This window comes from Saccopteryx leptura, chromosome 3 (genome assembly GCF_036850995.1).
Source record: "Saccopteryx leptura isolate mSacLep1 chromosome 3, mSacLep1_pri_phased_curated, whole genome shotgun sequence".
Taxonomy (NCBI): Eukaryota; Metazoa; Chordata; class Mammalia; order Chiroptera; family Emballonuridae; genus Saccopteryx; species Saccopteryx leptura.
Genome location: NC_089505.1, coordinates 152,223,147 through 152,238,800, shown reverse-complemented (window position 1 = coordinate 152,238,800; position 15,654 = coordinate 152,223,147). Strand labels below are relative to the sequence as shown.

General features: G+C 35.4%; 1 protein-coding gene across 2 annotated transcripts in view; it reads left to right on the top strand.

The window, feature by feature from the left end:
- USP33 (ubiquitin specific peptidase 33) overlaps positions 1 to 15,238 on the top strand; it is a 57,266-nt gene extending 42,028 nt beyond the window's left edge. For both annotated transcript variants that reach the window (XM_066376599.1, XM_066376598.1), the window contains exons 16-24: positions 2,408 to 2,453; positions 3,109 to 3,289; positions 3,746 to 3,872; positions 5,041 to 5,210; positions 6,340 to 6,421; positions 7,165 to 7,273; positions 11,478 to 11,580; positions 13,209 to 13,277; positions 14,072 to 15,238. In XM_066376599.1, the coding sequence (XP_066232696.1) occupies positions 2,408 to 2,453; positions 3,109 to 3,289; positions 3,746 to 3,872; positions 5,041 to 5,210; positions 6,340 to 6,421; positions 7,165 to 7,273; positions 11,478 to 11,580; positions 13,209 to 13,277; positions 14,072 to 14,229 (1,045 nt within the window). In that variant the 3' untranslated portion in view covers positions 14,230 to 15,238. The remainder of the gene's footprint in view (positions 1 to 2,407; positions 2,454 to 3,108; positions 3,290 to 3,745; positions 3,873 to 5,040; positions 5,211 to 6,339; positions 6,422 to 7,164; positions 7,274 to 11,477; positions 11,581 to 13,208; positions 13,278 to 14,071) is intronic.
- The last annotated feature ends 416 nt before the right edge of the window (positions 15,239 to 15,654 follow it).

Genomic DNA, 15,654 nt, shown 5'->3' with positions numbered 1-15,654 from the left:
CAATGTTGATCTTCATGACAAATAGGAATGGTATATTTGGTCAATAAGTATGAAAGACTGCCTTGTACTTTCTAAGAAAAAATTGCACTTCTAGAGAACAGAAAAATATTTGTCCTTGAAGCTGTATCTAGCTGAAGAGGGTGTTGGCCTGAAGGGGGAACCTGGTTTAAAAAAAAAACTTGCAAACTAGGACAAAGATAATACTAGTGAAGATGGAAAAGAACCTTGCAACTACCTCCAAATCCAAAGTTAGAGATATTTCAAGTGTATATTTATATAGTTTATTACTAATAAGCAGCCTTTATGACAAGTTGTTTCCACATTTAAGAATAGAGATTATATTTGTGACAACATGGATGGATCTTGAGAGTATCATGGAAAGCCAAAGAAGTCAGATGGCAAAGGACAAGAACCAAATGACTTTTCACTTGTGGAATATACAACAGAAAGCAATAAATATACAAATAAAACCAACAAACAAATCTCACAGATACACACAACCGTATAGTGGTTACCAGGGGGGAAGGAGGATGGTGGGAGGATGAAGAAGATAAAGGAGGTCAAATACCATATTCCCCATGTATAAGACGCTCCCATGTGTAAGACACACCTTAATTTTGGGGCCCAAAATTTGAAAAAATATATATTACATAAAGTTATTGAACTTAAGTTTTATTTATCATAAAATTCATAGAAGTCCTTGTTCCTGTCAGAACTCCCATTCATTAGCTTGTTGTCCTCATCTATGTCTGATGATGAATCACTGTCTTCAAAAATGAGCACAAAAACAAGCGCCAAAAAGCGGAAATGCAAGTAAAAAAACTACAACCACTGTATAAGATGCACCCAGTTTTTAGACCTCAAATATTTTGAGAAAGGGTCCATCTTATACATGGGGAAATATGGTATATGGTGAGGGAAGGAGACTAGACCTTGGGTGGTGAGCACATGGCATTTTATAGAATTATACACTTAAAACTTACATAATTACTGATCAGTGTTACTAGCCAGATAGCTTGGTTGATAGAGCATTGTTTTGAAGAACAGAGGTTGCTGGTTAGATCCCCAGTCTCTTTCCCTCCCTCTCTCTCCCTCTCTTCTTTTTTCTCCCTCTCTCTCTCCTTCTCTTCCTCTCTCTCCCTCCCTTCCTTCCTTTCTCCCTTTCTTTCTTCCCTCCCTCTCTCTTCCTCCCTTCTTCCCTCACTCTCTCTCATTCTCCCTCTCTCCCTCTCCCTCCCTTTCCCCTCCCTCTTTCTCTTTCTCCTTCCCTCACTCCCTCCCTTTCTCTGAATAAAAAAAAAAAAAAATCTTAAAAAAGAAAAGTTATAATATATTGACCTGACCAACCAATTCTGTGAAATTTGGTTTTTATTTTACCCAGTTTTACTTGATAATTGGGATGTTAATAAAGGCATAGTCAGGCCATAGATAGTAGAAATTCTGTTTTAAAAAATTAATTTTCTTTCAATTATAGTTGACATTTAGTATTATATTAGTTTTAGATGTACAGCATAGTGGTTAGACTTTTTTTTTTTGTGCATTTTTTCCGAAGCTGGAAACGGGGAGGCAGTCAGACAGACTCCCGCATGCGCCCGACCTGAATCCACCCAGCATGCCCACCAGGGGGCGATGCTCTGGGGGCGTTGCTCTGTTGCAACCAGAGCCATTCTAGTGCCTGAGGCAGAGGCCATGGAGCCATCCTCAGTGCCCGGGCCAACTTTGCTCCAATGGAGCCTTGGCTGCGGGAGGGGAAGAGAGAGACAGAGGAAGGAGAGGGGGAGGGGTGGAGAAGCAGATGGGCGCTTCTCCTGTGTGCCCTGGCTGGGAATCAAACCCGGGACTCCTACACGCCAGGCTGATGCTCTACCACTGAGCCAACCGGCCAGGGCTGGTTAGACAATTTATGAAACTTACAAAGTGATCACCCTGGTAAGTTAGTACCCATGTGACACCATACATAGTTATTACAATAATATTGACTGTATTCCTTGTGTTACACTTTACATCCCCATGACTATTTTGTAACTGCCAAGTTGTACTTCTCAATCCCTTCCTTGTTTCCACCCAGCCCCTTAACCACCCTCCTATCTAGCAACCATCATTTTGTTCCCTGTATCTGTTTGCTTTGTTTTGATTGTTTATTTATAAAAACTAATCTTCATCAACAAATCTCACAACTCTAAATTTTCATTACTGATAGTTTAAATAATTTTTTTATAATAAGGGACTCCAATCTTTTATGTTTATTTTTAAATATGTAGCACATAATTCAGTAGTATTTTTAGTGTAATATCGTTTGTTTCTTAATTTTCTAAAAGATTTTATTGAATATTTGAAAATACTAAAGATTTTGTCTATTCATATGGGAAACAGGTTTATTTTAATTGTTTTTCTCTTTTACCCTTAGGTTGAGGAATGGAGTAAAGTTTTGTAAAGTACAAAAGTTTCCTGAGGTATGGGGTTTTATTAAATTCAATTTATTTTATCTGGTAGGGATATAACGCATTAGTAGTAAATTTTTTAGCATGGGTGAAGAATGGACTGGTTCTATTGACCAGTTGCTATATATGCACTATTAGGATTATCCATTTTTAAAATACTGAGTTAGGCCTGACCTGTGGTGGCGCAGTGGATAAAGCGTCGACCTGGAATGCTGAGGTCAACGGTTCGAAACCCTGGGCTAGCCTGGTCAAGGTACATATGGGAGTTGATGCTTCCTGCTCCTTCCCCCTTCTCTCTCTCTCGGTCTTTCTCTCCTCTCTCTCTCTGTCTCTCTCCCTCTCTCTCTCCTTTCTAAAATTAAAAAACAAAAAAACAAAAAACTGAGTTATATTCCAAGTAAGTGCCCTTTCCAGTGAAATTATGTTTAACCCAGCTTAATCAGACATTGTAGGATTTTTGCAGGTACAAGCCTAAAATGAGGAAGCCCAGTAGCTGAAAACTTCATACCATGTTTCATTATTTCCATGTTTTAACATTCCTGGAATCTGGTTATCATAATTGCAGGATAATGTTAAACTTTGAGACTTAATTCATCATGTATGTTAAATAGACTCCTTTATCTAACATATAAAACAATAGAATCTTAATCTTGCCTTTCTCTCTTAGATTTTATGCATCCATCTTAAAAGATTCAGACATGAACTGATGTTTTCCACCAAAATCAGTACCCATGTTTCATTTCCACTGGAAGGTCTGGATCTTCAGCCATTTCTTGCTAAAGACAGTCCAGCTCAAATTGTAACCTATGATCTTCTGTCAGTCATTTGCCATCATGGCACTGCAAGTAGTAAGTACACAGGTTTGACATGTGTTCTCAGATTAAATTAAAAATAGTAGATATCTGAGTTAATCTTTTAAGTGAGACCTACCTGATTGCACAAAAGAAAAAAATGGTAAAAATAGATTTTTGCTATTTATTTTTATTTTACTTTGGTTATTAAAAATGTCAAAAAATTTTAGGAAATTGAATAATTTAACTCTGAATTTTGAAATACTGCAAATAATATTTTGTATAAATATAAGGACCATTAAATAAGGACTTTAACATCATTTTTAGCATGGGTTTTTAAAATTCACATTTTCTATCCTTGTTTATAGTTCCTCAGGATAACATACATACTGGAAAGAAATACTAGCGTAGTTCTTGCTGTATCTCCATCTCTGCTAAGAACTTTGACTATAAAAAAAGTTTAGCTTCCATTCTTGCATTAATTGATTTAAAATTTTTTCCTTTTAAATTCAGGTGGACACTATATTGCCTACTGCCGAAACAATTTAAATAGAGTCTGGTATGAATTTGATGACCAAAGTGTCACCAAAGTTTCAGAATCTACTGTACAAAATGCAGAAGCTTATGTTCTTTTCTACAGGTAAAGAAGTACATCACAGATAGGCTATTTTAACAAATAAGAAATTACATCTCATTTTGGGGTTATCAGTGACTTCTGAGACTTTTATAATGGATTGCTGAGTCAAGATTAGAAATTGTTTTACTCTCATTTTGTTATGTGAGTAAAATAAAGTGAAAGGTTGTACTCAGAATGATCCTTTAAGAAAATGTTACATCATTTAGTTGAAAGGCAAAAGAATATGCAGTTGACCCTTCAACAACAAGGGTTTGAACTTTTCTAGGTCCACTTATATGTGGATTGTTTTCAATAAATACCTGTACTATTTTCAGTCTGTGGTTGAGAGTCTGTGGATATGAAGGACTGACTGTTATGCATTGATCTGTGGAATTTTATATAGAAAATTTGAGTTTTTACAGATTTTATTATCTGTAGAGGGTGCTGGGACCAATTCTCTGTGGATACCAAGGGATAAGTAAGTTTTGGGGGAGTCAAAAGTTATGTGGAATTTGAATGTATGGGTGGGGGTAACTTGCCTTAATTCCCTGCTTTGTTCAAGGGTTAACTGTATTTTCTTTTAGGAGTATTGGTTTTAATTTTAAAAAAATTAGGCACTGATGGTAGGAATTAGGTACAAAATTTTTTCTTAAAACAGCTAATAAAAAAGGTAAATCTTATACTAAAAAATACCAATTTTAGCTTTTGCCAGGTAGCTCTGTTGGTTAGAGCATCATCCTGATAGGCCAAGGTTGCAGGTTCAATCCCAAGTCAGGGCATATACAAGAATTAACCAATAAATGCATAAATAAGTGGAACAACAGATCGATGTTTCTTTCTCTCTCCCTCTCTCTTCATAATTAACTTTTAAAAAATTTAAAAACCCAATTTAATAAATGATTAAGTGTTAGCTACTGAAACAGCAAACAGATGAAATATATAGATTAGTTTTGTTAACATTTGTTAAAAAATGTTTATATGGATATTAGTAGTTAAGACACAGTATTGCCCCTAGATTTGTATATATAATGTATTTGATACAAGGTATATTTCTCTTGAATAATTCCCAAGATCTAGTAAGATTCACAGTATTAATAAGTATGCTAAGTCTAATAATGAAGAGGAAAAAATCTACTTAGGAGTCTAATGGAATAAAATGTGTATGAATTTAAAGAATTATTGTTCTTAATAGGAAGAGCAGTGAAGAAGCACAAAAAGAGAGGCGAAGGATATCAAATTTGTTGAACATAATGGAACCAAGTCTCCTTCAGTTCTATATTTCTCGACAATGGCTAAATAAATTTAAGACCTTTGCAGAACCTGGTCCTATTACAAATAATGATTTTCTCTGTATTCATGGAGGTAAGAAATTCTGTAATGTAAAGTAGAGGTAGTGGTGTACTGTTAAATAATTTAAATATTAGGAAAGACCCAAGAATTTTCCTCTTTCATTTATTTCTGATTTCCTCATGACTGCAGTTCAGCTTAAATGTGTTTAATTCGCTATGGTTTCAGAAATTGGGCTTTTTCTTCTAATTGTAGGCAATCTGTCGCCTCTTCATAAACGGGTATTTATTGAGTACCTGTTCCAAACCCTGTGCTATGTATATCCTGAGAGTAGCGAAGGTACTATTTCAGTTCTCAAAGCTCTAATTCCATAGTAGGGACAGATACATAGACAGCCAATTATGGTACAGTAAGCATTTACATTACACATTATTTTTCTCAGCCAAGAGGCACCCAGTACCAACTATATCTTGACTCCTATCCCTTTTGTCTAATGAAAAGCTGGCTCTTCTCCTAAGTGTAATGTACTTAGAATTTAACAAAAAACCTCATATAGTTATTTGTCAAATAAACTTATGTCTTTGTGATTGACTATGTTAGTGTTTGTTCCCGTGGAAAATGACACTTTAGTGTGACACCTTAATTATATAAGACTTGATATTCTCACTAATTAATTTTTTCAGTGAAATTAAAAGAGATAGTAGGAATATCCTATATTGGATTTAGAAATCTAAACATTGAAAATATATCTGTATGTGAATTTTTCTTCCATTTCCCATCTTGAAATAGGCTCCTCCTGTTCTAAATCTCCCCATGAACCTTTTATGCCGTTTATCTGTGCCTGCCTTTTACTCCAGTTATTTACATAAGTGCTTCATTTCTTTTGCTACCACATAAGCTCCAGGAAGGAAAGGCTGTTTCTTATTTATCTCTGAAATCCCCCATATTGAAGGCTTAGTAATGATTTACATAAGTTAAATACTTGAAGACCTTGGTTTACTGATTGTTCTCTGTTTCAAGAAACACTCATCTTTAGGAGCATAATTACCAAAAATGCTTACACTGATTTAATTTTTAACCTTTTTGGGAGAGGTTTTAAGGATAAAGATTGGAAAATGCCAGTGATTGATCAGTTAAAAAATGAGTTTAAACCTTGAGTAATATAAAGCAGTTTAAGAACAAGACCCATCTAAACTTTTTTTAGGTATTCCTCCACGAAAAGCCAGTTATATTGAAGACCTGGTTTTGATGCTGCCTCAGAATATTTGGGATAACCTATATAGCAGGTTTGTTTTTAAAATCAGACAGTATGGTATTGTGAAAATCAGTTTGTGAAACTCGTTAAAAGGGGATTGGATTATTTCATATATACTTCTTGTGCTTTATATTGCTCAAGTAGAAGATCCCCTTTTTCCTTTGTTTATTCACTTGAAGTGTGAGTCAGTAGATTTTGTAGCTATCATGTCCTTAGTCCAGATAATTAATTCTAATTCTTATGTTCTAATTATCTGCATCTGTACAAGTATTCTGTGATATTTAACTCTTAAATTTTAAAGTTTAAAATTTTATTTTAAAGCATTTCATACATATTTCCTTATTATGTTTTTTTTAAGTGAAGTATTGAAAGTAATGTATTAATATTACTTGAGAGGCCAGGGGAAGCCTCTTTCTGATTAAAAATTGAGGAGTATGGCTATATAACTAAGATATATATGTAATATGCTAATTTTTGAAAGTCACTTCTTTTACTTTGTTTTATTGCTTTAAACATATTTTGTAGCAGAAGTAATTTTAAGGGAAGTTGAAATACAGGAAAATTAAGTTAGTGAATAAGCAGATAATGTCATTGACCCTGATCAGTATAAAGCCAAGTCCTTAAGATTATTTTATTTTTATATTAAATATGACTGAGAATTTTTCTGTGAGGATTTATTTACTAGAGACTTAGCCATTGACTAAAAGTAGGAGATATATTTTCTAAAGTATCAGCTTTTTTCAAGATTGTCACAATTAAATTTTTATGCTTTAGGTATGGAGGAGGACCAGCTGTCAACCATCTGTATATTTGTCATACTTGCCAAATTGAGGCAGAAAAAATTGAAAAAAGAAGAAAAACTGAATTGGAAATTTTTATTCGGGTAAAGAAAGTGATACCTTTCAAATTATAAATATGATCTATAATTAAGAACTTATAATTAACAGAACTGTATTATGTTAAAGAAATGATTTATGAAAGAGTTGCAATACATATTAGTGCTCTGAGCATATAACAGTGCAGATCACAACAATGTAGTGAGTTAAGTTCTTTTTGTGGATTTTTGTTTTCATGAATTGGTAATAAATTTTGTTTTATGAATTGGCACTGACAAGAAATCTTGTTGAAATAATAAACTATAGGTTTCCTTAGTTAGTACAGTATTTTTCTGTAAGCATTTACTCAGACTGCATTCTCTACTTCCATCCCTTTGTGAAATATAATACAGTTTTATGGGAATCTCTGTACTTATACCTAGTCTCCACAAAGTTAATTTATTATGATGTGTTCCTTGATTGCAAGCAACAGAAAATCTGGTCATAGAATCGGTAAGGAGAGATGAACAATAGGTTTTATGGACAAGGACCAATAAGTACAGTTCCATTTATCTAGGTTTCAAGAAGTAAGTCTCCTCAAAGTACTCTTATGAGTAACACAGCTACAACTTTATTTATGATCCAAATTTGTCTTATTTCACAACCCCTCCTTTTTTTCTTTAAACAAAGCAATGTATGGTATAAAAAATAACACTGGAGTACAAAAGTAGGTGCTTTTGGTGGACTGGAAATTAAGTGGAGTTTTTGAAAAATTATAAAAAGTAAAGCAAAGGCCACAGGAAATGACCACATAGGCTTCAGGCTTAGAAGTGGCAAGTACAAATAACGGCCACAGCATCTGCCCCTGCGTACACTGTGTAATGCAGCATAAAGCTGTCTGCTTGCATACAGCAGTGAATGGGGATACTTAGGGTCAGTTAAAGAAGGCATTATCTTAGATAGCTTGTAAAACCTAGAAAGAATTATGATTTCCTAAATTATTCATAAAGTAAATATTGATGATTAGGGAGATGCATAAGGATATAGTATCCTGAAAACAAAACTCAGTGGATGGGTTAATTGAATGCAGAATGAAGAATGCTGGAGAGCGAATTAGTGTACTAAAAGATGTAGCAAAGGGTTTCTCCTAAATTGAAGTGCAAGGATGAAAAGATGGGAAAAAAAAGTTTCAATATGTTGGATAGATATAGAATCCAATGTTTTTCTAATAGGTATTTTATTTTATTTTATTTTTTGTATTTTTCTGAAGCTGGAAACGGGGAGAGACAGACAGACTCCTATATGCGCCCGACTGGGATCCACCTGGCACGCCCACCAGGGGCAACGCTCTGTCCACCAGGGAGCGATGCTCTGCCCCTCCGGGGCGTCGCCCTGCCGCAACCAGAGCCACTCTAGCGCCTGGGGCAGAGGCCAAGGAGCCATCCCCAGCGCCCGGGCCATCTCCGCTCCAATGGAGCCTTGGCTGCGGCTGCGGGAGGGGAAGAAAGAGACAGAGAGGAAGGAGGGGTGGGGGGTGGAGAAGCAAATGGGCGCTTCTCCTGTGTGCCCTGGCCGGGAATCGAACCCGGGTCCCCCGCACGCCAGGCCGACGCTCTACCACTGAGCCAACCGGCCAGGGCCTCTAATAGGTATTTTAGAAGAGACTAGACGGCAGGAACTACTTTTAGAGCACCATTACATTTAGAGAAATTTGTCAGAACTAGGGAAAAACAGATGCTTTTTATTAATGAGATGATTCTACTTAACTAAAATTTAAAAAGTCCCTACCTAAACACATAAGGAAGAAACATCCTAATGCCAGAGATAAAGAAAGTTCTAAAAGTGTCCAAACCTGGCAATGGCTATGAATTAAATGGGTTCATCTGGCAGAATGTGTCTGACATTAAATTTCAGAAATCTCAGTTCTCTAGGGATAAGGTGTGTATCACAGAAAGTCCTCACTTTCATGGTATACCTTGAGACAAATATGCTTTGGTTTCTTTGTTAACCATTCGAGAGAGCCATGTTTTTCATTGCCTTTCATTCTATGGAAGCAGCTTCCTCGTGTTCTAGAAAGATCCTCGCCCTCAAAGAACTTCTATTTAATGAATAACTAGGCCTGACCTGTGGTGGCACAGTGTCGACCTGGAATGCTGAGGTTGCTGTTTAAAACCCTGGGCATGCCTGGTCAAGGCACATGTGGGAGTTGATGCTTCCTGCTCCTCCTCCCCCCTTCTCTCTTTCTCTCTCTCTAAAAATGAATAAATCTAAAATAAATAACTAGTACATTGTATATTAAAAGGTGATAACATTTATGGAAATGGAAATTGTCTAAAAGGATAAGAGATCAGGAGTACAGTGATGAGGGGAGGAGTGAGGTGCTGTTTTAAGTAGGGTGATAAAGATAGGCCTCATTGAGAAGGTAACAAGCAAAGACTTGAAGGAAATGAGGGAGATATTTAGATATATGCAAAAGGAAAGAATAGCCATGCAAAAGCTTTTGAGAGGCAGGAATTTGTCTGCTTGGTTCTGGAAATAACAAAGTCTGTGTAATCACAAATGAATAATTGAGGAACAGAGTATTAGAATTTGAAGTCAAATCATGGGGCCAGATCATGGAGGTACTTCTATGCTATTATAAGAATCTTTGGCCTGACCTGTGGTGGCTCAGTGGATAAAGCGTTGACCTGGAACACTAAGGTTGCTAGTTTGAATCCCTGGGCTTGCCTGGTCAAGGCACATATGGGAATTGCTGCTTCCTGCTTCTTCCCCCTTCTCTCCCTATGTCATTCTCCTCTCTCTCTAAAAAATGAATAAAATTTTTAAAAAAATGAAAAAAGAAAGAATCTTGGGGACAATGGCAGGATTTTTATTAGATTTGGTTATAGGAGAGACAGGATCTGAACTTGTCTTTGTACACCAATGTATGTACTATGGGCATTTAGTTACCCGTCATGAAGTAATTTTAGGCATCTCAGTCTTTTCACACTATTACAATTAGATCAATTTCAAACACCTTCCATTTTCATCAAGCACTATTGCCTCCACCTCTCTTTCTATACCAGTTTTTCTGTCAATTGGGTTTCTTTAGTTGAAAGCAATAGAAGCCAGAATGACTAACTTAAGCAAAAAATAATTTTATTGAAAAGAAAAATTGAACAGTTAGATTTCCAGAAGTTTAGGAATCAAGATATTACTAGTCTATAGCTAACAAAATCGACATTGGAATGACTCCATTCTAACCATTAGGTTATTTCTCTGAAGACTTCCATTTCTAATAGAGTTTTACTTTGTTTGAGCCACATATCCATTCCTTAGGCCTTACGACTAGAGCAGTGGTCCCCAACTTTTTTGGGGCCACGGACCAGTTTAATGTCAGAAAATATTTTCACGGACCGGCCTTTAGGGTGGGACGGATAAATGTATCACGTGACTGAGACAAGCGTCAAGAGTGAGTTTTAGATGAATGTAACAGAGAGAATCTGGTTATTTAAAAAAAACAAAACATCATTCAGACTTAAATATAAATAAAATGGAAATAATGTAAGTTATTTATTCTTTCTTTGCGGACCGGTACCAAATGGCCCATTGACCGGTACCGGTCCATGGCCTGGGGGTTGGGGACCACTGGACTAGAGGAAGGAGTGGAATGTCTTCAGGACTGTACCACCACTTTTGAAAATTTATCTCATACATACAGGGGTGGGCAAAAGTAGGATTACAGTTGTGAGTATGCAAAAGTTTATTCTTGTTGATTGTTTATTTATTAATGTATCAATTAGTATTATTTGTCTTCTTCTGAAACCTATATTTGCCCACCCCTGTATATGTATATTGCCTGTAGAATGACATATATAAGATGATTCATTTCAGCATTGTGTTTATAATAGCAACATGTCAACCAGTTTCTTAAGTGAACAAAAGTAGTTTGTAGACAGTGGATATGATACATCCAAATAAGATTTAGGCATCAAACTTTTAATAAATACGTGGAGTATTTATTGTTCTGAAGACTTTGCCTTGATTGTTTTCACTTTTCCAATCTTTTGTGACCCTTCCATGTTACTTGCTAAAACTTGAGATATGACCTAGAATTGTTTTTTCAATAGATATTATCGTGTATGGGAGTAGTAGATAACTTAGCATCAACGTATATAACATTCTTTGTGTATGAGAAATTGGCCTTATCAGAGGCTGAAGAAGGATGGTTGTATTCTGCTACAAAACAAGTTCTAAATATTAAGTGATGGATTCCCTTTCCCCCCTCCATAGCTTAACAGAGCATTCCAAGAGGAGGACTCTCCAGCTACTTTTTATTGTATCAGTATGCAGTGGTTTAGAGAATGGGAAAGTTTTGTGAAGGGTAAAGATGGAGGTAAGTGGTTTACTGAAAAATAAAATTCTCTGCAGATTTTTTGTTTATTTAACAAATACTTTGAATATCTATATACACTTGGGATTACACCAGTGAAGCAGAGAGAAAAATAGATCTGTGCCCTCAGGGATCTTATCATCTAGTTTATGTTCTGGTCCTGGGAATTTTTAACTTTTTAAAACCTATTTCATCAATTATAACATATTCACCCTGACCAGGTGGTGATGCTGGGTAGATGGGTTGGCCTGGGATGCTGAGGACTTAGGTTCCAAACCCTGAGGTCACCAGCTTGAGCAAGGGGTCACCTCCTTGAGGGGTCATAGAATGATCCCATGGTTGCTAGCTTGAGCCCAAAAGTCGCTAGCTTGAAGCCCAAGGTCGTTGGGTTGAGCAAGGGGTCACTGGCTCAGCTGGACCTGTCCCTCCCTCCCCCCGCCAACCTTCCCATCGGGGCACATCTGAGAAAGCAATCAATGAACAACTAAGGTGCCACAACTATGAGTTGATGCTTGTCTCTCTCCCTTCCTGTCTGTATGTCCCCCCCCCCCAACATAAAAAATAATTATAACCTTCATGGTAGGAATAAAGGAACTAAACAAAATTAGTCTATGATCTTAATATTAAAGTACTAAAAAAATCCACCAAACATTAAGATTGGTTAAATTATGGTTTATCCATTACAATGGCATACTGTGTGGACTGGACCAGTTATTTTTGTGACAGTATTTAGTAATTTAGAAGTAAGTTCTTGATATATGAAAAATTGCAATAAAGTCTCCATACTTTGAACCTTTTATATTAAAAAGAAAACAAACATGCAAAAGCAAAAAGACCACACAGATACTAAAATAGTTTGCCTATCTTTTTATAGCAGGATTACAGTTTATTTTTCTTCCTTGTACCTTTTTTTTTTTTTTACAGTTTTTGATAATGAACATGCACTGTACTTTTGTATTCAAGGGGAAAATAAATAAGGTATTTGCATGAAAAAAGGTGAAGGGATTAAGCAAAAAATACATGTATATATAAAACAAATACAGACAACAGTGTGGTGATAGCAAGAGGGAAAGGGGCTGGGGGGCCAGGTGGAGGTGGGCACAGTGGAGGAAAATGGGGACAGAAAGACTCTCCCTTGGGTAATGGGCACGTGCTATGGTGTGCAGATGTTTTGTTGAGTTGTACACTTGAAACCAATAGGCTTAATTAACTATTATCCCTGCCCAAAATTAAAAAGTAAAGTAAGAAATGGAAGTGTTTTAGCATTTTATTTTATTTTATAGTGCTTTTATTGCTTTTAGTTTAAGTAATGACAGTCTGAAACAAATTAAGGATTGTATAATTTCTTTTTAAATTACAAAGAAATTGTTCTTTTATAGCATTAAAATTGCATTTTAACTTGTAATCCTAAAAGGGATAGTTAAGCAGTCATTCCTATTAGATTTTGGATGATAGTGAGGGAGTCTCTTTCACTCCCTTTCCTGGTTCTGTTTTGGGTTAACTAAGACCCAAGAGGAAGAAGCTCAGAGACAGTTAAGAATTGAGTATAATAATCTGACTAAAATATAATTATTTGCTGCATTTATTTGACAAGTGTGCATTTTTATAATTTGTTTTGCCTTTTAACTTAGATCCTCCAGGTCCTATTGATAACACTAAAATCGCGGTCACTAAATGTGGCAATGTGATGCTCAGGCAAGGTAAGTCTGACTAACAACATTTAACCCTTGTTAGTAATTTTTCACTGTTAAGAACATATCATCACCTGACCTGTGGTGGCGTAGTGGATAAAGCATCGAACTGGAATGCTGAGGTCACCAGTTCAGAGCCCTGGCTTGCCTGGTCAAGGCATATAGGAGAAGCAACTATGAGTCGATTCTTCCTGATCACTCCCATCTTTCTCTGTCTCTTTCTCCTCTCTCTAAAATCAATAAATAAAATCTTTAAAAAAGAAAAGAACATACCATCACTAGTCATCTATGCCACTTTTTTACCCAGCTTAATGATATAATTCAATCATGAAGTAGGACGAATAGTGGAAAAGCTGCCAGTGTTTAATTTTTATCTAAGAAAAGGTTTTAAACTGTTGATAGGAGCTAGGCAAAAAGGTTTCTAACTTTTTAATTTTAAGACAGACATAGGCCTGACCTGTGGTAGTGCAGTGGATAAAACGTCACCCTGGAATGCTGAGGTCACTAGTTCAAAACCCAGGGTTTGCCTGGTCAAGGCACTTAAAGGAATTGATACTTCCTGCTCCTCCCCATTTTCTCTCTCTCTTCTCTAAAATAAATAAATAAAATCTTAAAAAAAAAGACCATAATGTCCCACCTTATAACAACATGGCCTCGTAGTCTGAAGATTCATGTTCCAAAAGTTCTTCATTATTCCTCGAGGATGCATGTTTGGGGGATGAGGCGGGTACATGATGAAAGCTTTTGCAATATAAATTTGTAGATTTGTAAATATTATTCTTTCCATATACCCTTAATTTTAGGAGCAGATTCTGGTCAAATTTCAGAAGAAACATGGAATTTTCTACAGTCTATATATGGTGGAGGGCCTGAAGTTATCCTACGGCCTCCAGTTGTTCATGTTGACCCAGATATACTACAAGCAGAAGAAAAAATAGAAGTAGAAACTCGGTCTCTGTAATTGTGAGGATATAGAGTGTTCTAATGAGAAATCATTTTCATTTCTTTTGTCATATACATGCAGAAACATTCCTATAAGCATGTTTATTTTCTTGATTTTTAATATTTTATCTCTTATTCCTTCTTACTGGGCATTATGGAAAAATACTACAGGTTGGTATATTTAATGCTTTAATTTATCATCTTTCAGTGTAATATTTTTGAAAGAGGGATAATTGTGATCATTTGGTAATCAGTAGGTTATCTTTGATCTTTATACTGTATGCAAATCCACAGTATCATTTGTAGTTTTGTAAATAATTTTGCTTTGAAAACTCTTTCATTACCCTAAACCATCATAACTCTGACCAATCATTTCAGTTCCCCCAAAACCTAATTTAATTGTGTGGCTTTGACATGGCTTCATATAATAAAGAGCCTATTTTAAATTAAGAGTCGTAGTCAGAAAAATGTTAATTTCTTAAAGCTCAGGAATTGTTTAAGATATCACTTCTTTTGCACTGCAGCATTTAAACTAGCATATTAACATTTATAGAATGTTTTTTTTGAATGTATCAAGGATGTATTTAGTTTGAGTTGAATTTGTGTCAGCAGATGTCAGTAACTTATGCCTCTTACACTGTAAAATATTAAACTTCAATTCCTACTTATAACCCTGAATTGTATTCATTAATATGAGGAAAAAACTTAAGAGTTAGTTTTAGGGCACTTTTTATTTTGAGAGCATGAAGTATGGAATGTGTCAATGAGATTGTTTATAAAGCTAAACTTACTTGCAAAATGATTTTTTAATGAAATGCATAAAGTCTTTGATTATAGTGTGCACTACTATTTGCTTGATTATGTGATGTCAAAAGTTTAACTATATTGCAAGTGCAGAACCAAACTGGAGTACTTTGAGTATGTTGAATAGCATTCACAATGGCTTTGTTTTGGTTGGGGGCATCTACCACCAACTAAAACAGTGTTGTTAAAATTAGTTCAATAAAAATGATTTTAAAATGTGTAAATTGGATGTTGAATTTATTTGATAAATATAGTGTAGGGAATAAAGTGTTAATGTTAATGTCTTTCTGTTATTTCTTAATCAAATGTATGCAAAATAAGTCCTATTTATTGTCAAGTTTTGATATTTAATGAAATGGTAAGCTTATTAATTAGCCAGTAAGTCTCTTTGAATTTTTAAAAATTTATATTGTTTTTAGTTTTCTTTGTAATTATACTATGATCCCTTCAAGGATTGAATGATATTGTCTCTGAATCACCAGACTTTAGTATAACCCCTGACATTTAGGAGATAATCAAAAAAGTATTTTTAATAGTGCTTGCCATTTAAAAAAAAAATTATTTTATGGGGGGCATGAGAAGTATCCACTCATAGTGCTTCACTTACTCATTGATTGCTTGTCGTATGTGCCTTGACCAG